This window comes from Bos indicus x Bos taurus, chromosome X (assembly GCF_003369695.1).
Source record: "Bos indicus x Bos taurus breed Angus x Brahman F1 hybrid chromosome X, Bos_hybrid_MaternalHap_v2.0, whole genome shotgun sequence".
Classification (NCBI taxonomy): Eukaryota; Metazoa; Chordata; class Mammalia; order Artiodactyla; family Bovidae; genus Bos; species Bos indicus x Bos taurus.
Window position 1 is genome coordinate 49,359,962 of NC_040105.1, and position 26,255 is coordinate 49,386,216.

General features: G+C 37.6%; 1 protein-coding gene across 1 annotated transcript in view; it reads right to left on the reverse strand.

Annotated features, from left to right (window-relative positions):
• KLF8 (Kruppel like factor 8) overlaps window positions 1–26,255 on the reverse strand; it is a 347,022-nt gene that overhangs the window by 86,335 nt on the left and 234,432 nt on the right. Inside the window, 3 exon segments of the mRNA XM_027534127.1 lie at window positions 5,011–5,147; window positions 5,772–5,877; window positions 8,424–8,988. Coding sequence (XP_027389928.1) covers window positions 5,011–5,147; window positions 5,772–5,877; window positions 8,424–8,988 — 808 coding nt within the window.

The following is a 26,255-nucleotide window of genomic DNA, read 5'->3' on the forward strand; positions in this document are numbered from 1 at the left end:
ACAAGCAGTTCATGAAGCTCAATACGAGAAAAACAAACAATTCAATCAAAAAGTGGGAAAAAGACCTAAACAGACATTTCTCCAAAGGAGACATACAGATGGCTAATAAACACATGAAATGATATTCAACATCACTTATTATTAGAGAAATGCACATCAAAACCACAATGAGTATCATCTCATGCCAGTCAGAATGGCCACCATCAAAAAAAATTAAATTAAAAAAAAGTCTACAAAAAATAAATGCTGGAGATGGTGTGGAGAAAAGGGAACCCACTTATGCTGTTGGTGGGAATGCAAACTGGTACAGCCAATATGGAGAACAATGTGGAGATTCCTTAAAAAACTGAGACTAGAACTGCCATATGAACCAGCAATCCCACTGAGGAAACCAGAATTGAAAGAGACACATGTGCCCCAATGTTCATTACAGCACTATTTACAATTGCTAAGACATGGAAGCAACTTAGATATCCATAGGCAGATGAATGGATAAGGAATCTGGTGCATATACACAATAGAATGTTAATATAAAAAGTAATGCATTTGAGTCAGTTCTAATGAGGTGGATGAAGCTGATGCTTATTATACAGAGTGAAGTAAGACAGAAAGAGAAAGACAAATACTATATATTAACACACACACACACACACACACATATGTATATATAAAATTTAGAAAGACAGTACCAATGATCCTACATGCAGGACAGGAAAGGAGACACAGATGAAAAGTACAGACTTTTGGATTCAGTGGGAGAAGTTGAGGGTGGGATGATTTGAGACAATAGCATTGAAACATTTACATTACCTTATGTAAAACAGATGGCCAGTACAAGTTCAATGCATGAAGCAGGGCACACAAAGCTGGTATTCTAGGGCAACCCAGAGGGACAGGGTGGGGAGGGAGCTGGGAAGAAGGTTCAGGATAGGGGGGACATATGTATAACTATGGCTGATTCATGTTGATATATGGCAAAAACCATCGAAATATTACAAAATAATTTTCCTCTAATTAAAATAAATAAATAAATTTTATTTTATTTATTTTATTTTTTAAAATTTTCCATTTCATTGTTTTATTGCTTTAAATGTAGTTGATTTTCCTCCTTTGAGACAGAACTTGACATAGAATTTTCCCTAACGTGCAAGAAATTAATGGTAACTATTGGGCTATTATTACAGACATTATGCTTTAAAACATTATCTCAAATGATGACATTCATGAGGTTCATGTCCTCCTACTGTATATCTTTTTTTTCAGTTCTCAAACTGACATTTTCTTAAAAAAAAAAAAAAAAAAGAATGTACAATGGGTTAAAGATAGTCTCTTCAATAGGTGGTGCTGGGAAAACTGGACAGCTACATGGAAAAGAATGAAATTAGAATACTTCCTAACACCATACACAAAGATAAACTAAAAATGGATTAAAGACCTAAATATAAGACCAGAAACTATAAATCTCTTGAAGGAAAACATAGGCAGAACATTGTATGTCATAAATCACAAGAAGATCCTCTATGACCCACCTCCCAGAGTAATAGAAATAAAAACAAAAATAAACACGTGTGACCTAATTAAACTTAAAAGCTTTTTCACAGTAAAGGAAACTATAAACAAGGTGAAAAGGCAGCCCTCAGAATGGGAGAAAATAATAGCAAATAAAACAACTGACAAAAGATTAATTTCCAAAATATACAAGCAGTTCATACTACTCAATACTAGAAAAACAAACTGCTTAGTCAAATAGTGGGCAAAAGACCTAAACAGACATTCCTCCAAAGAAGATATACAGATAGCTAATAAACACATGAAAAGATGCTCAATTTCACTCATTATTAGAGAAATGCAAATCAAAACTACAGTGAGATATCACCTCACACCGGTCAGAATGGCTATCATCAAAAAAATCTATAAACAATAAATGTTGGAGACGGTTGGATTAAAGGACAACCCTCTCACACTGTTGGTGAGAATAAAACTGATACACTGTGGAGAACAATATTGAGATTCCTTTATAAACTAGGAATAAAACTACCATATAACACTAAAAATACACTACTGGGCATATATCCTGAGAAAACCATAATTGAAAAAGAGACATGTACCCCAATGCTCATTGCAGGACTATTTACAATAACTAGGACATGGAAGAAACCTAGATGTCCATTGACAGATGAACAGATGAAGAAGCTGCGGTACATATATATGATGGAATATTACTCAGCCATAAAGAGAATGCATTTGAGTCAGTGCTAATGAGGTTGATGAACCTCAAGCCTATTATACAGAGTGAAGCAAGTCAGAAAAACAAATATCATATATTAATACATATATATGGAATCTGGAAAGATGGTACTGATAAACCTATTTGCAGGGCAGCAATGGAGATACAGACATAGAGAACAGACTTATGGACACAGGGAGGCATACGAAGGAGAGGGTGGGACGAATAGAGAGAGTAGCATGGAAACATATACACTACCATATATGAAATAGATAGCCAGTGGGAATTTGCTTTATGACCTAGGGAACTCAAACCAGGGCTCTGTGCCAACCTAGAGGAGCGGGATGGAATGGGAGACGTGAGGGAGTCTCAAGAGGGAGGGAACATATATATATCTATGGCTGATCCATGTTGATGTATGGCAGAAACCAAAACAATATTGTAATTATCCTTCAATTAAAAATAAATAATTTAAGAAAAAACTGGGGCTTAACTGTATATTTAATGGAAATTTTTGTATCTATATTTCTTGCTTTGTATGACTGTAAGCTTGGAGGAGACGAAGGGCTGCACTGAATACTAGAGATCCAGATAAATAAGAGCCTTATGGCTCTCTGCTGAGAATATCTACCAGAGACAGGTAGATATCTGGAACTCCTTGCAATGAAGTCCAGTTTTTGGAGGGCAATAAATCAGACATTTCTTCAGCTGCCTCTTCCAAAGAACTTGTGCAATATCAGCAACAGAAAAAAAAAAAAAAAATTATACCCAGGTTGCCTACCAAGGTTGGGTTCCAGAGGGCTTTTCTTACTTACTAAATGTATTATTTTGGCAAACTTTCTATTCATGTAAATGGTACCTCCATCTATCCAGTAATCCAAAAAAGAAATCTGAGAGTCATTAGTGTCCCCTCACTCATCAACGTACTTCCTTCTCTCCATATTTAGTCCTAACATTCTAGTCAGGCTCTCATTTTGCCTGCATCACTACAGTAGCCTTCCTTAAGTGGTTTTTCCCTTTCTACTCTTGTACCTCAATGCTTCCACCACTAACTACTACACTCAATATGCCTAGCTATGCTGGATATCTGTCAGTTATTAGAACAAGGCAAGCTTATTTCTATCTCAGAGCTTTTGTTTTCTAACCAAGAACACTCTTTATTTAAGCATAGCTAGCTCCTCATATTGATTATGCTAGTCAACATATGAGCCTTGTTTAGATCCAAATTGGAACAAACTTAAAAAATATACTTATTAGACAATTGTGGAAATTTGATATTAAGGACATTTTCTGTGTGATAGTAATGTCACGCTCACTTTTAAACATCTTTGCCTTTTAAAGATATATTCTAAAGTATTTATGATGCAGATAATATGATGTCTGGAATTTTACAGTGGGAAGTAGGTAGGGGTGAAAAAAACAAATTTGGCCATATACTAAAACAATTGTTGATGTTAGGAGTCCAGTAAACTATTAACATCTACTTTTGCATGTTGAAAATTCAAATACTTAAACAATATACATATTCAATAGAATCAGCCTTCATCCGAGGTAAAGGAGAAGCAAATAAAACATCAACAAATAAGAGTGTTATAGAAATATTGGGACAATGCAGTCTAAAAATTAGTCACCTATTAACAGCCTTGCTGCTAAGTTGCTTCAGTCGTGTCCGACTCTGTGCGACCCCAGAGATGGCAGCCCACCAGGCTCCCCCGTCCCTGGGATTTTCCAGGCAAGAACACTGGAGTGGCTTTCCATTTCCTTCTCCAATGCATGAAAGTGAAAAGTGAAAGTGCAGTCGCTCAGGTTGTCTACTTGAAAGTTATACAGTCGTGTCCGACTCATAGCGACCCCATGGACTTCAGTCTACCAGGCTCTTCCGTCCATGGGATTTTCCAGGCAAGAGTACTGGAGTGGGGTGCCATTGCCTTCTCCGATTAACAGCCTTAGGGCACATTAACTAAGGCTAGGCTCTCCTATATAAACTGTAATACAGCATATGTTTACAAGAAAAGAGGGTCCCTTCCTTGTCCAGAGTGTCCAAGTCTCACTTCTGAGTTGGAGATGATTAGGGATGAAGAGTCTTCAAGACGAGGATACAAACTGATGACTGAAAAGCTACTTCTGGCCCACAGGCAGGTTTCTTTGAATCTATGGTATTATACAATTCATTTAATTAGAAGACAAAATTGAAATCTAGGATGTTACACATAAAAAAAATCTTAAATTTTTAATTTGGGAGATTTGGTAATACTTATTTAGAGTTGAGTGATAGTTCTTCAAATGGGACCATTTGCTCACTCCCTTAGCCTTAACTCTCAGCCCCCAAGGTCTGCTTTACTTATTCTTGCTTATGGGCACCTGTGTTCCAATGAGAACAAAGGTATGTTGTAGGTTAGTGGATGGTGCTGAGCTCAAAAAGCCTGCTTTAATTTCACTGTGCTTTTCAATACTCAGTAAAACTTGTGGGGATGGTCACAAGGGAGGGAATCTTATCTGCCTTTATCTCTGCATAAATGTTAAGACTTCCCAATTAGAAAGACCTACAGGGGCTCAATGGGGACCTTAACTATTCAGAAGACACCAGGTTTATGTTTTCTTAGGCTGGTTTCATGACAGCTACTGTAGAGTAGAAACATGACATAGGGGTAAAAGCCATGAATGGAACCTGTGCCCATAAGTATAAATAGATCAAACTTTGTTTTAGGACTTTCTTCTCTTCCTTTCTCTCAGAGATTTGGTGTGCGTGTGGCAGGGGGTAGTTAAGGTGGAGGTGGGCAGACCTGTATGGATTCTGCGGTGGGCTTTCAGGTGAGAGCTTTTGGTGTACACTTTGCTGCATCCTGCAAAGTCACATTGGTGAATCCGTCTTCTCTTCAAGTCAAGGGACTCTTCTTGCATTTGTGTCATTGCTGCTGGTCTGAGCAAAGAAAGAGAGATAGGGCCAAATAATGATTTTAAAGTGGAGGCTAATAAGTGAATTTATGTATAACGGGATCCCCTCTTACATGGATTTAATTTATTCAAATTTAATATCAGCCCTGCCTCCCAGAAGGAATAATTGAAATAGTTCAAGCAATTCCCTCAACTAGGCCATTATGCTGAGTAAATGTAGGTCCCAGAAGGTGGTAATATTTCTTTGGGTGGTTTCTGTTCCCAAACTGTGTGAGCATTTCATTCTAATAAGCCTCATTCCTAGGTTTAAATAAATGTATTTTTCATCCAACATGGTTGCTAAAATGCAAACCAGTGATAAGGTTGCTTTAAACTTACAGAAAGAAACAGAATGCAATTGTACTTCATAGGAAATTTGTACATTTTTCAAGGGTAAAAATCAATGATCTACAATTAGAACATTACTGTGTCATAACATCCATGTCCATGCACATGTGTGCATACAAGCACACCTTCACTGAAAAAGCAGTTTATCTATATTTTGTTGTCCTCAAATTCTTACTACTGTGTCTGAGAATCTGTTCCACTGCTACCACAGACACACACATGTATACAGAAAATAACCTGAAGTAGAGATAAAAGTACTTACTCTTGCTGTAGTCCTTGAATACCCTGTAAGGATCCACTCTCAATTGCATTCTCCTCATTGTCACTTGGGATCTCCAGTGGAGATAGAGAGGTGGGTTCAACTTTAACTAAAAGCAAATAAAAAGAGCATTGTGGGCTACAAATATACGAGTCTAATCATTTCAGGATTCCCAGTTTGGCCAATATTAGAAGTAGCAGCAAGATAGAGAAATAAAGAAAAGCAAAAATGAAAGAAGTATATTTGTATGAAAAGAAGAGAAAAAACATTTAAAATTTTAGCATAGCAGGATACAGAAATTCCTTTGAGGGAAGTGTAGAAAGGAGCTTTCTGGAGCTTTTTCACTAGAATGAGCTTCTCTAAGACAGTGAGATGGTGGGTTTCTCTAGGATATGGTCTGAGTATGATTCAACTCTATCTCCAGCTCCCAAGACAGGGTCTCCTGAAAAGTCAGGTTCAATGTGTGTTTGTTTAATCAAACTCTAAATAGTTCTCTAGCTGTCCTCAGATCAATGTCTAGGTTCATGTCAGAGGTGAGAACATCTCCTTTGGCTTTTGTGTTCCTAAATGAAAATGAGTCATTGAGATGAGACACATAATGGGTGTTGAGTAGGTGCTTGATATATATTACCATCCTTCCCTTTCAACTATGTTGGCAGAAGCCCTCAAGTATTTATTGTCAAACACTGGTGTCTCTGATCCCTAACAAAACTTAGTCAGGTGGTCAGCCATCTTTCAGATCTAGTGAAATGTTCAAAATTTCTATACAGAAGAAACTTAAGGATGGCAACAAAGTTGAGTGTGGGGAGTACTTGTTTAGTGCAGTCATCTCCATACATTGTATATAATTCACTAAAACATTGTAAGTATGCACCTGTGTCTGTGTCTCTGAATGTGTATCTGTGTTTATGATCTAAATATACCTATATCCTAAACTTATGTGTAGATTATGGAAAATAAATAAAATAACATGTAAAGGGTAAGAAAATACAAATAAAAATTTGATGCTTTCTTTTTATGCTGCAAATATTTTCTGCAACATCCCTTTTTGCCCCCAATCAAAGTGTAAGCATAGCATTTTAGAGACCACAGTGCTAATGGTCTTAGCTTGAAATGACAACACTTTTAAAATGCATTCTGTTTATTTAAAATAGTTCTGATGGTTATTATGGGGCAATTCAAAACTCATCAAAACCATCCAAACTGGCTTAATATCATCATATTCTCACAAAAAAAAATAATTTACCATTTTTATTTGGCTCTCTTTCTACATGAGAATTGATAACCATATTTTCCCCCCTTAAGAGATGTCAGACACAAGATTGTTACAAACACTTATCATTACCACAATTAACCACTAGTCGATAATAGCATTTTTATTCAGAAGAACATGACAGAGTCTCAGCAATTTGATGCTTGGTATGTTCTTTATTATCATACATTTAGTGATGGAGTGATAATAAGGTATTGAATCTCAAAGGTAGAAAACTCTGAGAAAGATTTTGTTTGTTTGTTTGTTTTACATTGAGCTGAAATCTGATTCCTAGTCATTTCTACCCACATATCTCCCATTTGGTCTTATTAATTAATGCTAAACATTTATCAGCTCCTCTCTGACATGAGTTTGAGTCCTCTCACCATCTTAATCTTTATCCTCTGACTATAATCCAATTTCTCAAAGCCTTTCCTAAAGCTGAACATCTAAAACTTATTGTAATTCTATAGATGTGGTGAAGCTAAATATCTTGAATCACTTCAAAAGGCTATATAATTTTCTTCCATCGTGTCCCATTACAAATTAGATATTCCTCTAGGAAGGGGACTGGGTGGTTGGTGGATAGTGGTGAAAGGGAGATAAACATACCTTTCTGAATTCTAAACTTACTTTTAAAAGTAGGTAAAAGGTAACATTAAATTTCGAGTTTGTTCATCAGATGACTTGTTATAACTTCTATCTACCACTTTGCTTTCTGGAGATGCACAAAGAAACATAAGATAGTCTTGCCCTCCAGCAATTTACAATTTAGTTGGGAAGAATGCCCATATACTTGTGATACAGGCATGTAAAAAAATAATATGAAGGATGATAGATGCAAAATGAGGTGGAACACAGGAGAGATGGCAAAATTTCAAAGAAGACTATTTTACCTGGAGAGAAGAGAAAAGCTAAAGTGTTGGGAGAGGCAAGGAGGTAAGGCTGGCTATGTATGTAAGGCGAGAAACTTGCTCAACTTTTCTACCAAAGTATTCCCAATGGCATAAGAGACTAAACATATCCTCTACCTAAGGGTGGTTGTCTTAGTAAGCTTAAAAGTGTTTTTGAAGTTCCTGTCTTATCTTAAAATATTATTCAAATATTATATTTTTCTTTTTAATAAAATATTTTAAATTACTTACTATCAAAATATAGAGGTTCTAGTAAGTTATATAGTATTTCACTCAAAGATATGCATACCACAGTTTGAGAAACATAGGCTAAAAAGAGTCATTGTACATTTGTAAGCATCAAAGAAACATGATGAAAACAGTATTTATGAAAAATTGCTCTTAAAGCTATATACAAGAGTAATTGGAAAATAAATAGGAGATACAATATTCAAAAAGGGAATAGATTGAGGTAGGTAAGTCTCAGCAAAGGGGCACATTGATGCTCACCTGATCCAACATTTTTGCCATCTCCTCCAATGAGTGGGACTGTAATGGCTGCAGGGTTCCCATCTGCAGGCAAAGTAGTATACACCATGGGCAGCGACTGCACCACCACTGGGATGGCCTTCAGGCTACCCATCTTATTTGGCAGATTGACTGAGGGGATGGTGTGAATCACATGTAAGATCTGATGGCCACCAGTGCCCTGAGATGAGGCCAGGATAGAGCCTGGAGTCAGAACAGTACGGATGCTTGCTGAACTGCCTGTGTCTGATGTTGAAGTGGACACTACAAGAGTCTGGGAAGCAGGCTGTGGCTTGGGAGAACGTATTGGAGATTGCAGCATACTGGCAGGCTGGAGAGGAGCCTTTGGTTTGTGAAAGGAGAGGTCAACTGGTTCCACCTGGGGCAAGTTGAAATCATTAGCCAGAAGTTCTTCTGGGGGCTCAATCTTGATGTCATTTAACAATGCTGGGTTCTTCATGGAGTTGGCATCCAGGAGTGGTGGAGATGTCATATTACCTCTGTCTGCTCTCTTAAGGGAATCTCTAATTTGAACAGGGCCAGTGACCTAAAATAAATACATAAACAAATGAGAGGTACAAAGTGTTAGTACCCTGAAGAAGAGACATGTAAGCAATGAAAGAAAGAAATCTCTATTATCTTGTTATGGGCAGAATATATAGGGAATTGAGAAAAATGAAGCAAAAGAAAAAAGAGGAAAAAGTAAAAGAAGAGGAAAGAGGAGGGAAACTTTATTGAGTACCAGCACCAGGCACTGTTTAAGGCAGTTATATTATTTCATTTAATCCTTACAGTAATTCTGCAAGATTAATCAGAATCAACACATCTGAGTATCTACTATAAGTAGTGTTTTAAGCCCAGTGAGGGCACAAATGAATAAGGTATAGCCATGAAGTACATAGTAACATACCAACTATAATGATAGAATAATATGAATAACTTAAAAGTCATACCATAGTAAGTGATGCAGCCCACATACAAGCAAGGCATTTTAGAAAAATAAAAGGGAATGACTCTTTCTGTCTAGAAGATTAGGGAAGGTTTCAAAGAGGAAGTGATATTTTAGATGGGTCTTAGAGAATTAATAGAAGTTCTGTTGGCAGAGAAATGCTAAGAAAGAGATTTATGTCTACAGAGGTATAACAATAAATAATATGCTTAGGGAATAATGATGCAGTACAGTCAATTGTATCATATACAGAATCTAACTGTGCAACTATTAAATTTGAAAATAATAATTAAGGGACTTCCCTGGCAGTCCAGTGATTAAGACTTCATGCTTCCAATGTAGGGTGCATGGGTTCAGTCCCTGGTCAGGGAACTGAGACCCTGCATGCCATGTGGCATGGCTTAAAAAAAAATACTAATTAAATGATCACTTTATGCGTGGCTATGTGCTAACTCACTTTAGTTGTGTCCAAGTCTTTCTGACCCTATGGACTGTAGCCCACTAATCTCCCGTGTCCATAGGGATTTTCCAGGCAAGAACTTGGAATGGGTTGCCATGCCCTCCTCCAGGGGATCTTCCTGACTCAGTGATCGAATCCATGACTCTCATGTCTCCTGCATTTGCAGGTGGGTTCTTTACCACTAGTGCCACCTGGGAAGCTCCATTGCTTTATAAGCAATATATAAAACAACATTAAACCTCAAACTAATTGCAATTTTTCTAAGAGTTCCATGAATTCAAAGGTCAAAGATATGCTTAATTAAAAAATGGGTAGAAGACTTGAAGAGACATTTTTTCAAAGAAGACATACAGATGTCCAATAGTCACATGAAAAGATGTCCAACATTTTTAATTGTTAGAGAAATGCAAATAAAAACAAGTTATCACCTCACATCTGTCAGAATGGATAACATAAAAAAGTCTACAAATAAAAAATGTTGGAGAGGATGTGGATAAAAGGGAAAACTTTTACACTGTTGATGGGAACATAAATTGGTACAGCCACCATGGAAAACAATATGGAGATTCCTCAAAAAATAAACAATAGAATTATTATATGATCTAGCAATTCCACTCCTGGGTATATATCTAGAAAAAGCAATAAAAAGAAAACACTGACTTGAAGAGATATGTGTGCCCCAGTGTTCAGAGCAGCACTATTTATAGTAGCAAAAATATGGAAGTCACCCAAGTGTCCACCAATAGACAAATAGATAAAGAAGATGTGGTACACACACAAACACACACACACACACACACACACAATGGAAGAGTATTCAGTCATAAAGAATGAAATTCTGTCATTTGCAGCAACTTGGAGGGTCCTAGAGTGAAATAAGTGCAAAAGGATACTGTATGAGGGAGACTTTCAAGATGGTGGACAAATAAGATGGGGAGATTGCCTTCACCTCCTACAAATACCTCAAAAAATCATCTGCATGTGGAACAATTCCTACAGAACACCTGCTGAAAGCTGGCAGAAGAACCCAGACTTAAAAGGCAAGCCAATCTTCAAGGAATGAAGTAGGGCAAAAGATAAAAAGAAGAGACAAAGGACTTCGGGATGGGGATCTGTGCCTTTGGGAGGGAGTCATGAAGGAGCAAAGTTTCTGCACACCTGGAAACACCTTTATGGGTAGGATCAGGGGGGAACTTTACAACCTCAGAGAGGAACATAGCAACAGGTGCTCAGAAGGCAAAATGGAAAAAATTCACCACGGAGATAGTTGCTGAACAGCATTTCCCAGTCAAGAAGCTGCTCACACACCCACACCTGCAGAGAGTGAGGGCTAGGTGCTGAAACTCAGGCTTCTGGGATTGGACCCCAGGGAGAGGATTGGGGTTGACTGCCGTGAAGATACTCAGAGGGGGCTAGTGTAACACAGCTGAGGGAGTCCAGGGAAAAGCCTGGGCCTCACAGAGAGGCAAGAGGTCACTGTGGCAAGAATATTCTAAGTCCTACATTTGTGACAGGACCCTGCATTTGTGAATTCATTAGGGGGATGAGCTGGCTGAGGTCTGAGAATCCAAAGGTAGAAGAGCTGGCACAAGTGCCAGAGGTGGAAGACACAGGCCACTACGCTCTTGACCCCAGGCTCAAGCTGGGGTCAAGCTAAAAGCAGGCACGGGTCGCTGACCACATCTTCCTGGGGCCTGAATTGCTTGGCTCTGCTGAGGGACCCACAATGCAAGGCCAACTCCTGTGGGGAAGTACATGATCTGCCTCAGACTGTGGTGACGTCCTGCAGGTCTTGGCCACAGCAGGCACCGCCCACACTGTGTCTGCTGTACCCCTTCCTCTCCCCAGCCCAACTGAGGAAGTAAGCCCTAATAAGCTTCCACTTTCACCCCTTGTGTCTGGGCAGAGAACAGATACCAGAGGACAGCCTACAAGCAGAGGTGGGCCTAAAACAAAGGCAAAGTACCAGGGGCCACTTGGGCAAAGGAGAGAAGGGGAAATTGCTCTGGCAGCCACAGGTACAGCAGATTAAATTTCCCAATTAGCCTGAGACTGTGGCCTTTAGGCGCTTCCCCCATGCTCAGCAGTAAAGAATCTGTCTGCAACGCAGGAGCCACAGATTTAATCTCTGGGTTGGAAGATCCCCTGAAGGAGGGCATAGTAACCCACTCCAGGATTCTTACCTGGAGAATCCCATGGACACAGAAGCCTGGCAGGCTATAGTCCACAGGGTCATAAAGAGTTGGATACGACTAAAGCAACTTAGCACACATGCCTGTAGGCTTTAGGGGCAACTGTGGATTTTGGGAACAAGTGAAAGCTTGAATAGGGCAAGATTTGAGTCTGAGCTGACCTCACACTGACCACCACAGGTGCAGAGACCTTTCTAGAAATATCGGGAGGATTTTCTGAGTAGGCAAATTGACTGGAGCACACTGTGTAGAGAAGAAAACAGAGGAATCACAAGGACAGTTTTCTTACTACCATTCTCCATATGTTTCTTCTCTTTTTTCTCTCTTTCTTATTGTTCTAATGTTGTTTTTTCTTTATTATTCATTTTATGTTTATTTTTTATAATCTAGTATTTTCTTTTTCAAAGCATCTTATTTTTAAATAAATTCACATTAATTTTTTTCTATTTTTACAGTACTCAAGTTATTTTGCATTTTTCCATGCTTTTTATTTTGTATATTTGCTAGTGTAGTTTTTAGTATTCATTTTCATTTAGACGTTTGTTTATTGGCTTGATTGCTCTCTTCTTTTTTGATCATTTTTATCCTTTTTTTCCCCCTATTTTTCCTCATTCACTTCTCTTTGCATGTATTTGAGTTTCTTTGGGTATTCTTGGTTGTTTTGAGCATTGCTTTGCACATCAGACTTGGGGTTTTGTCTTCTATGCTGTGTGGCCTATAATGTCTTGGTGCTAAAGTAAGCAGTCAGCCCTGAACAACTGAGATGGGATAACCAAGTCCAGAACTTTAGACCACCAGGAAATCTTGATCCCATGAAACATTAATGGGTGAGAGCTCTCCCCAAAGCCTGTCTCAACACTAAGATCAAGTCCCACTCAAAAGCCAACAAGCTCCAGTACCAGATGCCTCACATCAAACTTTTAGCAAAACAGAAACACAAACCTGCTTATTAGCAGAAAAGCTACCCAAAGTCATACCAAGCCAATAGACACACCAAAACACACTACTGGACATAGGCAGTGCCTCTCAGAGAGGCAAGATCCAGCTACATCCACCAGAATACAGTACAAGTCCCTCCAACCAGGAAACCTTCACAAGGCACTAGTCCAATCCAACCCAAAGAGGGCAGACTCCATTAAGAGGAAGTAAGACTTTCTACCCTGCAGAAAGGAGACCCCCAACACAGTAAACTGAAAAACATGAAAGACAGAGAAACATGCAATAGATGAATAAACAGGGTAAAAAGCCATGTTACCAAACAAATGAAGAGGAAATAGGCAATTTACCTGGAAAATAATTCAGAGTAATGAAAGTAAAGATCATGTGAAACGTTAGAAATAAAATGGAGGCACAGATAAACATACTGGAGGCATAGATTGACAAGATAAAAAGAAATGTTTAACAAGGACCTAGAAGAATTAAAGAATAGAGAATCAGCAATGAACAACAAAACCCATGCTTGCATGCTAGGTCACTTCAGTCATGGCTGAAATTTTTGTGACCCTATGGACTGTAGCCTGCCAGGCTCCATCTGTTCATGGGATTCTCCAGGCAAAAATATTGGAGTTGACTGTCATGCCCTCCTCCAGGGGATCTTCCTGACTCAGGGATCAAACCCATGTATCTTACATCTCCTGCTTTGGCAAGCGGGTTTTTTTACCATTAGTGCCACCCGGGAAACCCAAATAACACAGTAACTGAGATTAAAAATACACTAGAGGGAACCAATACCAGAAAAACTGAGGCAGAAGAACAGATAAGTGAGCTCGAGGATAAAAGGGTGGAAATAACTGAAACAGAGCATAATAAAGAAAACATAATAAAAAGAAATAGATACAGTCTCAGAGACTGCTGGGACAACATTAAATGCACCAACATTTGAATTATAGGGGTCTCAGAAGAAGTAGACAAAAAGAAAGGGTGTGAGAAAATATTTGAGGAGATTATAGTCAAAAGCATCCTTAACATGGGAGAGGAAATAGCCACCCAAGTCCAGTAACCCAAGAGAGTCCCATACAGGATAAACCCAGGAGAAATACACCAAGACACATATTAACCAAACTAACAAAAATTAAACACAAAGAACAAATATTAAAAGCAGCAAGGGAAAACCAACAAATAACACACAAGGGGACCCCTATAAGGCTAACAGCTGATCTTTCAACAGAAACTCTGCAGGCGAGAAGGGAGTGGCAGGATATACATAAAGTGATGAATATTAAAAAATCCATAACAAAAATTACTCTATGAAACAAGGATCTCATCCAGATTTGAAGGAGAAATCAAAAGCATTACAGACATGTAAAAGTTAAGAGAATTCAGCACCACCAAACCAGCATTGCAACAAATGCTAAACGAATGTCTCTAGATAGGAAACACAAGAGAAAGTAAAGGCCTATGAAAACAAACCCAAAACAATAAAGTAAATGCTAATGAGATCATATTGGCTTCCCTGATAGCTCACTTGGTAAAGAATCCTCCTGCAATGCAGGAGACCCTGGTTTGATTCCTGGGCCAGGAAGCTCTGCTGGAGAAGGAATAAGCTACCCATTCCAGTATTCTTGGGCTTCCCTTGTGGCTCAGCTAGTAAAGAATCTGCATGCAGTGCGTGAGACCTGGGTTTGATCCCTGGGTTGGGAAGATCCCCTAGAGAAGGTAAAGGCTACCCACTCCAGCACTCTGGTCTGGAGAATTCCATGGACTGTATAGTACATGGGGTCCCAAAGAGTCAGACATGACTGAGTGACTTTCACTTTATTTTCAATGAGATCATATATATCAATAATTACCTTAAATGTAAATGGACTAAATGCTGTAACCAAAAGACCCAGGTTGACTGAATGGATACCGGAACATGACCTCTATATATACTGTCTACAAGAGACCGACCTCAGAACTAGGGACACATACAGACTGAAAGTGAGCAGCTGGAAAAATTTATTCCCTGCAAATAGAAATTTAAAAAGAAAAATGGGAGTGGCAATAATCAGATAAAATAGACTTTAAAATAAAGGCTGCTACAAGAGTCAACGAAGGACATTACATAATGATCAAAGAAAAAGATAAAACAATAGTATAATAATTATGAATATATATGCACCCAAGATAGGAACACCTCAATACATAAGGCAAATGATAACAACTATTAAAGGGGAAATTGAAAGTAACACAATAATAGTGGTGAACTTTAGTACCCCACACACCAATGGACAGATCATCCAGACAGATAATTAATAAGGAATACAATTTTTAATGATACATTAGACCAGTTGGACCTAATTGATACCTACAGAGAATTTCATCCAAAAACATTAGATTCCACCTTTTCTTCAAGTGCACATGGAACATTCTCTAGGATAGATCATATAATGGGTCACAAATTAAGCCTTAGTGATTTTTTTTTAAATTGAAATCACTTTAAGCATCCTTTCTGATCACAATGCTGCAAGATTAGATATAAACTATAGGAAAAAAATATAAAAAACACAAACACATGGAAACTAAACAACATGCTTCTGAATAACTAACACATCACTGAAGATATCAAAAAGAAAATCAAAACATGCCTAGAAACAAATGACAATGAAAACACAACAATCTGGAACCTATGGGATTCAGTAAAAGCAGTGCTAAGAGAAAGTTCATAGCAATGCAAGCCTACCTGATGAAACAAGAGACATCAAATAAACATAACTTTACACTTAAAGCAACTAGAATAAGGACAAAAAAATCCTAAATTTAGTAGAACGAAAGAAATCATAAACATCAGAGCAGAACTAAATGAAAAAGGGTTGAAGAAGACTATAGCAAAGATCAATAAGCTAAAAGTTGTTTCTTTGAGAAGATAAAGGGACAAACTGTTATCCAGACTCATCAAGAAAAAAAGGGATAAGACTGAAATCAATAAAATTAGAAATGAAAAAGGAGAAGTTACAACAGACAACACAGAACTACAAGGGACCATAAGAGACTACTATGAGCAAATATATGTCAATAAAATTGACAACTTGGAAGAAATGAACAATTCTTATAAAAGTTTACCTTCCAAAACTGAACCAGGAAGAAATAGAAAATACGAACAGACCAATCACAAGCACAGAAATTCAAACTGTAATAAAAAATCTTTCAACACACAAAATTGACAGGTGGATTCTACCAAAAATATAGAGAACAGCTAACATCTATCCTACTCAAATTCTTCCAGAATTGCAGTGGAGGAAAACTCCCAAACTCACTCTATGAGGCCACCATCACCCTGATACCAAAACCAAAGATGCCACAAAAAGTCTTTTGGACTCTGTGGGAGAGGGCGAGGGTGGGATGATTTGGGAGAATGGCATTGAAACATGTATAATATCATATGTGAAATGAATCATCAGTCCAGGTTCGATGCATGATACAGGATGCTCGGGGCTGGTGCACTGGGATGACCCAGAGGGATGGGATGGGGAGGGAGGTGGGAGGGAAGTTCAGGATGGAGAACATGTGTACACCTGTGGTGGATTCATGTTGATGTATGGCAAAACCAATACAATATTGTAAAATAATTAGCCACCAATTAAAATATATAAATTTATATTAAAAAAGAGAAAATAAAAGGTCAATATCACTAATGAAAACAGATGCAAAAATGCTCAACAAAATTCAAGCAAACAGAACCCAACAACACATAAAAAAGATCATACATCATGATCAAGTAAACTTTACCCTAGAGATGCAAAGATTCTTCAGTATACGAAAATCAATGTGATACACCATATTAACAAATTGAAAGATAAAACCCATATGATAATTTAAATAGATGCAGAGAAACTTTCATCAACACTCAACATGCATTTATGATAAAAAAAAAAATACTCTCCAGAAAGTAGGCATAGAAGGAATATACCTCAACATGATAAAAGCCATATACCACAAAACATTGTCCTCAATCATGAAAAACTGAAAGCATTTCCTCTAAAATCAGGAACAAGACAAGGGTGCCTACTCTCACCACTGTAATTCAACATAGTTTTAGAAGTCCTAGCTGCAGCAGTAAGAGAAGAAAAATAAAAGGAATCCGTATTGGAAAAGAAGAAGTAAAACTCTCACTGTTTGCAGATGATATGATTCTCAACATAAAAAATCCTTAAAAGGCCACCAAAAAATTACTAGAGCTGGAAAATGAACATAGTAAAGTCACAGGATATAAAATTACTACAGAGAAATCCCTTGCATTCCTATACACTGACACACAGAATTTGAGACCCATTAAAAAAGGTTTTAATGAGGAAAAAAAAAAAAAAAAAGAAAACTCAGGAAGATAAATTTAAAAAGCAATTCCATTCACCACTGCAATGAAAAGAATAAAATGCTTAGGAATAAATTTACCTGAAGACCTGTATGGAGAAAACTATAAGACACTGATGAAAGAAATCAAAGATGATACAAACAGAGAGATATACAATGTTCTTGGATTGGAAGAATAAATAGAGTGAAAATGATTATACTACCCAAAGCAATCTGCAGATTCAACACAATCCCTATCAAACTACCAAGAGTATTTTTCATAGAATTAGAACAAGTAATTTCACAATTTTTATGGAAACCCAAAAGACCCTGAATAGCCAAAGCAATCTTCAGAAAGAAGAATGGAATTGGAGGAATCAACCTTCCTGACTTCAGACTATACTGCAAACCTACAGTCATCAAGATAGTATGGTCTGGCTCAAAAAGAGAAATATAGATCAATGAAATAAAATAGAAAGCTCAGAGAGAAATCCATGCACCTATGACACCTTATCTTTGACAAAGGAAGCAAAAATATACAATGAAGAAAAGACAGTTCCCTCAACAAGTGGTGCTGGGAAAACTGGTCAACTATGTGCAAAAGAATGAAAGTAGAACACTTTCTAACACCATACACAAAAATAACCTCAAAATTCATTGAAGACCTAAACATAAAACCAGAAACTATAAAACTCTTAGAAGAAAACATAGGTAGAATGCTCTCTGACATAAATCACAGCAAGATCCTCTATGACCAACTTCCTAGAGTAATGGAAATAAAAACAAAAAAGCAAATGGGACTTAATTAAAATTAAAAGCTTTTGCACAGCAAAGAAAATTATAAACAAAGGGGAAAGACAACCCTCAGGATGGGAGAAAATAATAGCAAATGAAAAAACTGACAAAGGATTAATCTCCAATATATACAAGCAGTCCATGCAGCTCAATGCCAGAAAAACAAACAACCCAATCAAAAAGTGGGCAAAAAAAACCACAAAAAAAACAAAAAACAAAACAAAACTAAAACAAACACTTCTCCAAGGAAGACATACAGATGAAAAGATGCCCAACATCACTCTTTATAAGAGAAAGACAAATCAAAAGTAAAATGAGGTATCACCTCACACATGCCAGAATGGCCATCATCAAAAAATCTATAAACAATAAATGATGGGAAAGGTATGAAGAAAAGTGTACCCTCTTTCCCTGTTTGTGGGAAAATAAATTGATACAGCCACTATGGAGAATATTATGAAGTTTCCTTTAAAACCTAGGAATAAAACTACCACATGACCCAGAAACCTCACTATTTCTCACTATACCCTGAGAAAACCATAACTGAAAAATACACAGGTTCATAGTAGCCATATTTACAATAGCCAGGACATGGAAGCAACCTACCTGTCCATCAACAGATAAATGGATAAAGAAGTTGTGGTACATATATACAATGGAACATTACTCAGCCATAAAAAGGAACACATTTGAGTCAGTTCTAAGGAGGTGGATGAACCTAGAGCCTGTTATATAGAGTGACTGCTGCTGCTGCTGCTAAGTTTCTTCAGTCGTGTTCGACTCTGTGCGGCCCGATAGCCGGCAACTCACCAGGCTCCTCTGTCTCTGGCATTCTCCAGGCAAGAATACTGGAGTGGGTTGCCATTTCCTTCTCCAATGCATGCATGCATGCTAAGTCACCTCAATCATGTCCGACTCTTTGTGACCCTATGGACAGCAGCCCACCAGGCTCCTTTGTCCACGAGATTCTCTAGGCAAGAATACTGGAGTGGGTTGCCATTTCCTTCTCCCTTATAGAGTGAAGCAAGTCAGACAAAGAAAAACAAATATTGCATATTATTTGTTTTTCTTTGTCTGACTTATTAATGCATATATATGGAATTTTGAAAGATGGTTTTGAGGAACCTATTTGCATTGGAGCAATGAAGATGCAGACATAAAGATCAGACTTGTGGACACAGTGGGGGAAGAAGAGGGTGGGACAAATTGAGAAAGAAGCATGGAAACATATGCATTACCGTATGTAAAATAGATAGCCAGTGGGAATTTGCTGTTATGATGCAGGAAGCTCAAGCCCAGTGCTCTGAGACAACCTAGAGAGGTGGGATGAATTGGGAGACGGGAGGGAGGTTCATGAGGGAAGTAGGACATATGTATACCTATGGCTGATTCATGTTGATGTATGGCAGAAACCAACAAAATATTGTAAAATATTCATCCTCCAATTAAAATTAATTAAAAAAGGAAAGATACTGTATGATATCACATACATAGAATGTTAAAAAAAAAATTACAGGGAAATCCCTCATGGTCCAATGGTTAGGACTTGGTGGTTTCACTGGGAGTTCAACCCCTGATTGGGGAACTAGGTCCTGCTAGCCATGTGGCACAGCCAACTAATAATAATAATAATACAGGCAAATGTTTATACAAACCAGAAAGAGATTCACAGATATAGAAAAAAAGGGGCTACCAAAGTTGAGTAGACAAACTATGGATAAGGGATTAAGAGACACAAGCTACTATGTACAAAAGAGTTAAGCAACAAAGATATATTGTACAGTACAGGAAATTATAGCTATTATCTTATAATAACTTCTAATGGAGTATAATATGTAAAAACACTGAATCACTATGCTCTACACCTGAAATATATAATATTGCAAATCAACTATACTTCAAAAAAAAAAAAAAAAATAAAGGATATTGTGCACTGTGTAGTGCCATTGCCAGGCAACACCTGGACCCTAAAGAATGCTTTAGAGATGGTAGTGCTACTTAGCCAGTAACCAGTCAACACTCCATCCTCTATCAGAATTATATTTGAGTTATGGGAGTTTTGAACTATTAGAGACGTTCAAGAATGCATCCCTTACATAAAATACAACTATTCTTTATTTTTGGACTATAAGGGAAAGTGCAGTTCAAAGAAAGCCTAGCTGAAATAACAGGTAATTGTTTTGAGGAGGGGAGTGACATGGGCAGAACTATTTCTGTGATATTTATCTCCTTAATGAAAGACAGATTGAAGAAGGAATAAGACAGGATTCAGAGAGATCAAAAAGGGAGCATAAGCTTTCTTATCCATTCATCTGCTGATGGACATCTAGGTTGCTTCCATGTCCTGGCTATTATAAACAGTGCTGCGATGAACATTGGGGTACACGTGTCTCTTTCCCTTCTGGTTTTCTCGGGGTTTGGGATGGGCAACACATGTATACCTGTGGCGGATTCAGGTTGATGTAGGCAAAACCAATACAATATTGTAAAGTTAAAAAATAAAATTAAATTAAAAAAATTAAAAAAATAAATAAATAAATTTATATTTAAAAACAAAAAAGGGAGCATAAGGAAAAATTTTGGTAAGTCATTTATGATACAATTGGATATATTTAAATATTGACTGGATATTGGAATATATTAAATAATTATTGTTAATTTTTAAATGCTTCATAATTATATTATGGTTATGATATTTTAAAGTTTAGATGAGAGGTAATGTGGGCCTAAACTCAGAGAATGATGAGGGGCAAGAGGCAGCGTTCTCTTATTCTGACTTCCTTTAAAATACTATCAGAACAGGATGAGCATGAATAAAAGCATCAAAAAGTAGTCACATTGTTACCTATAGTATTTAGCCAGACAGCCAACTATGGTCTCCTTCTGTTATACTATGATATTTTTCATTTCTCGATTTACAAACCCTCATCCCAACTCAGGCTTTGTTTGTGATCCACATATTGCTTCAATCTGCTCCTCTAAGACATGTCTTCTGTACTTTGACCCACTGTTTGACATGCTGCTAATGTAATCCATCCCTCGTGAGCGGATTCACTTCACCTAGGTAAGGTAAGCAGTAGAATCCTGTTGGTGGGGAGGGGGAGGATATGGAGAAGTTTTCAAAAATAGCTCTGCTGAACTTTAAAATTCCTTGTCCTCTGAATCCCTCAATAAGCTCCTATTTTCCCCATATGTCCCACTTGTCCCTTACCCTGACTAGCTCCCTTCTTAGATTAAAAAGGCAGAATCACAGGAATCTCTGGGATAACAGAGATTCAATAACATTGAAAAAAGAGTTACAACAAAAAGCATACAAAGAGGTTAGACTGGAAATTCCCTGGTGGTACAGTGTTTAGGACTTGTTGCTTTCAGTATCAGAGCTCAGGTTCAATTCCTAGTTGGAAAACTAAGACTCTGCACGTCACGTTGTTCAGTCACTAAGTTGTGTCCAACTCTTTGCAACCCCATGGACTGAAGTACACCAGGCTTCCCTGTCCTTCATTATCTCCTGGAATTTGCTCAAAGTCATGTCCTCTAAGTCAGTGATGCCATTCAACCATTTCATCCTGTTGCCTCCTGCTCCTCCTGCCCTCAATCTTTCCCAACATCAACGTCTTTCCAATGAGTCAGGTCTTTTCCAATGAGTTGGCTCTTGGTATCACGTGGCCAAAGTATTGGAGCTTCAGCTTCAGCATCAGTCCTTTCAATGTATATTCAGGGTTGATTTCCTTTAGGATTGACGGTTTGGTCTCCCTGCTGTCCAACGGATTCACAAGAGTCTTCCCTAGCACCACAATTTGAAAGCGTCAATTCTTTGGTATTTAGCCTTCTTTATACTTCAATTCTCACATCTGTACATGACAACTGGAAAAACCATAGCTTTGACTGTATGGACCTTTGTTGGTAAAGTTATGTCTCTGTTTTTTAATACAATGTCTACCTTTGTCATAGCTTTCCTTCCAAAGAGTAATTGACTTCTAATTTCCTGGCTACAGTCACTGTCCACAGTGATTTTGGAGCACAACAAAATAACATCTGTCACCCTTTCTGCATTTTCCCTTACTATTTGCTATGGAGTGATGGGACCAGATGCCATAATCTTAGGGTTTTCAATGTTGAGTTTAGCAAGCCATGGGGCGAGGACAAAAAAAAAAAAGAAGAAAAAGTTAAGTATAATATCATTTTTCTAGAAGTATAGAGATTGTGGGTATAGATATAAAAATAAACAGCCTAACAATATACATTAAGGGAAGATTAAGTTAACTTTTCAGAGACTTTTTGGATTCTATGCTTTAGGTCATGAAACCTAATGAAGCTGAAGTTCTGAATGTTAAATACAAAATGGAGACTACTTTGGCAACCTATATCTTTTGCTAAATAAAGGCTATCTCCTAGACTTTGAGTGTTTCCCAGGATAATGCTATGAATTCAAGGCCTTATGCTTGGCTAGTATTCAATCCACAGTTATTCACTGTATTGACAAGCACATTATTCAGGAAGATCCAAAATGGAAAGTGACTGATGAAAGCATAGAGCTTGAAGAACATATAGGCTAGTCTTATTGTCTTGATGAGAGAAGATTTTGCAAGGTCCTGCTTGCAAACCATCATGAGTTGTCCTTCTGTAAACCAAGTTTGCCCAGAGGTCCAACAATTCTTGACAAAAACCCTGTACATAATAGGTCTTCATGTATTCTTCTTTTGCCATCAACACAAGACTTTAAAAGAAATGTTGGAAGGCTAATTTGCTTTGTATTGGTATTTGTGTTCTTTCTTTTTTAAAAAAATTTTTACAATGTTATGTTGGTTTCTGAAATACAACAATGTGAATCAGCAGCCATGATTATACATACATCCCCTCCCTCCCGAGTGTCTCTCCTCTTCCCCCATGCCATCCCTCCAGGTAATCACAGAATGCCAGACTGGGCTCCCTGTGCTACATAACACTTCTCACTAGCTATTCATCTTACACAAGATAGTATATATTCATGCTACTTTCTCCATTCATCCCACTTTCCCCCTCCCTTTCCCCGTCGTGTGTGCACAAGTCCATTCTCTACATCTGCATCTCCATTCCTTCCCTGCAAATAGGTTCACCAATATAATTTTCTAGATTCTACATATATGTGTTAATATACAATACTTGTTTTCTTTTTCAGATTAACTTCACTCTGAATAACAGGCTTATTAGAACTGACTCAAATCCATTCATTTTTATGGTTGAGTAATATTCCATTGAATATATGTACCACAACTTTTTTATCCATTCATCTGTTGATGGACATCTAGGTTGCTTCAATGGCCTGGATATTATTAACAGTGCTGCTATGAACACTGGGGTACATGTGTCTCTTTCAGTTCTGGTTTTCTCAGGGTATATGCCAAGTAGTGGTATTGTTGGGTCATGTGGTAGTTCTATTCCTAGTATTTAAAGGAATCTCCATACTGTTCTCAATGTCTGAATCAGTTTACATTCCCACCAATGTGTAGGACGGTTCCCTTTTTTCCAGCCCCTCTCCAGCATTTATTGTTTATAGATTTTTTGATGATGGCCTTCTGACTGTGTAAGGTGAAACCTCATTGTAGCTTTGATTTGCATTTCTCTAATAATGAATGATGCTGAGCATATTTTCATGTGTTTATTGGCCATTGTTTTAATAGTAACTTCCTCAAAGTATGTCATCACATATTTCCTTCTATACATATCCCTTTCAAGTGTACCTGTAATGCTTAAGTTACTCCAACCCATAGCAATGATTCTCTGGCTTGTGAATGCTGTATTCTGCATTATGCTTCCTTAAAAAAAAAATAGACTGTGTTTGAAAGCAGCTCTCAAGTTTACCTTACTGTTTCTTGCTTTATGACCTGAAAACTTTATAGGATAAGCATTCCATATCTACATATTACAATAGCAAATGTTTTTTGTGTGCACTGAGAATTCTTTTAATATAGTCAAAATAATTTTAATAAGAATTTCAATATACAGTCTGAATTCATTCATATTTTGAATATAGCTACTATATGGTTTAAAAAAAAACACAACTCTCTGCCAAAGCTTCTCCTTATACACAGCATACTATACTTAAAGGTTCTGAGAAAGATTTAACATAAGAATTGAGTTTGTTTCCAGTCTCAGATTTTCAGAGATTTTTAAGACTTATCACTAAGATGACTCCTCATTCTACTTTTCACTGAATACAATGACCACAGCTTTGAAAGCTCATTTGAGAACTGATCTAAAGTTGTGTTTTCAGATTTTTCTCTTTAAATCACCTCTTTTAATCTTCAATATTGTGTGATGACCAGGTTTTAAATATTTTGTAGTCAGTATCATACGAGGGAAATGGGCTTCCCTCATAGCTCAGTCAGTAAAGAATCTGCTTGCAATGCAGGAGACCCGGGTTAGATTCCTGGGTTGAGAAGATCCCCTGGAGAAGGAAATAACAATCCACTCTGGTATTATTGCCTGGAAAATCCCATGGATAGAGGAGCCTGGTGGGCTATAGTCCATGGGGTTTCAAGAGTTGGACATGACTTAGCGACTAAACCACCACCACCACTCAGTATCACTTTTCAAAGAGAGAAAATACTTTACCCATTCACTACTTTAAAACTTCAGGCTTCAGCTTACTAATATTTCTGAGTATATGAAAAAGGTTGTGTGTGTGTATGCTCAGTCATTTCAGTCATGTCTGACTGCAACCTTATGGACTGTAGCCCGCCAGGCTCCACTATCCATGGGATTATCCCAACAAGAATATTTGAGTGGATTGCCATTTCCTACTACAGGGGATCTTCCTGACCCAAGGATCGAACACGCATCTCCTGCATTGGCAGGCAGATTCTTTACCATTTGAGCCACTTGGAAGCCCAATGAAGAAAGTTAGGTATGAAAAAAAGTACAGACACTTGGGGGTAATTTTCAGAGAAGTTTTAATTTTCACAGTCATTCCCTCAAATGTTTAGAATTGTAATCAGACTTTAAGCCAGTTTAAGTCAATAAAAAGAGTTATTTATTGATATATCATTAAAGGATGGATAAAGACACCTAGCACCTTCAATTCTAGAAAGAAACCCAGAAAACGGTGGTCAATTTCACAAATATTTAAGCTCTTGAGCATTTGATGAGGATAGACAGGCCTTGGGAAGTGAAGGGTCAGCAAATCAATTGCTTAAAACAGCTCTGAGTTACAGTTTCTAAGTGGGAAGGCATGGCTAGAAAGAAATTGAAAGAACAAAATATTCCAGGCAACACAGCAGGTGGAAAGGAGAGAAAAGAGTAGTGAAATAAAACTCAGGCTGCTCCCAAACAGAAAGAAGAAAACTGCTTTTGTACACAAGTCCCTTCTAGCTTTGCTCTGGGTTTGCTGCTGCTGCTGCTAAGTCGTTTCAGTCGTGTCCAACTCTGTGCGACCCCATAGATGGCAGCCCACCAGGTTCCCCCGTCCCTGGGATTCTCCAGGCAAGAACACTGGAGTGGGTTGCCATTTCCTTCTCCAGTGCATGCAAGTGAAAAGTGAAAGTGAAGTCGCTCTGGGTTTAGACTAACCATTTTCATGCCCAGGTACACATGTATGCACATATATACATACATGTGCACATTCACTGCTTAGGTAAAATGTCACTTTAACCCTCTGAATCTCCAAACCTTTTCCAATAAGGACATCAGGTATTTGGGTATTAGAGAAAGGAGAGGTGGATGGAGTTGGATATTATTAGAAAGTTAGACCTAATCTAAACTTAGAGGGATCTCAAATTTTAATTCCCACCATCATAATAGCACCAGAAAATGAAGCACTATAAGACAAAAGAGTTCATCATTTTGTGCAAACTAATAAAATAGGTAATCATAAGGGACTGGGAGAAAGTATCAAGCATAGTAGCAGCTACATCCAGGCAAAATGAGGTCAGAAATGTATATATGTAGGTATGTACATATGTATATATGCATGTGTATGTATATGTATATTAGGTATTTTATAATAAAATGAAACATTTTTTCTTTCTCAAAGCATCAGAGATTGATTTCAGATAGAAAAATTACTTTAAATAGCTATGTATTTATTACATATTAGAAAAATAAATACATAATGCATTGCAGTGGGCTGAATGGTGTTCCCCTCAAAAGATATGTTCTTGTCCTAATACTCA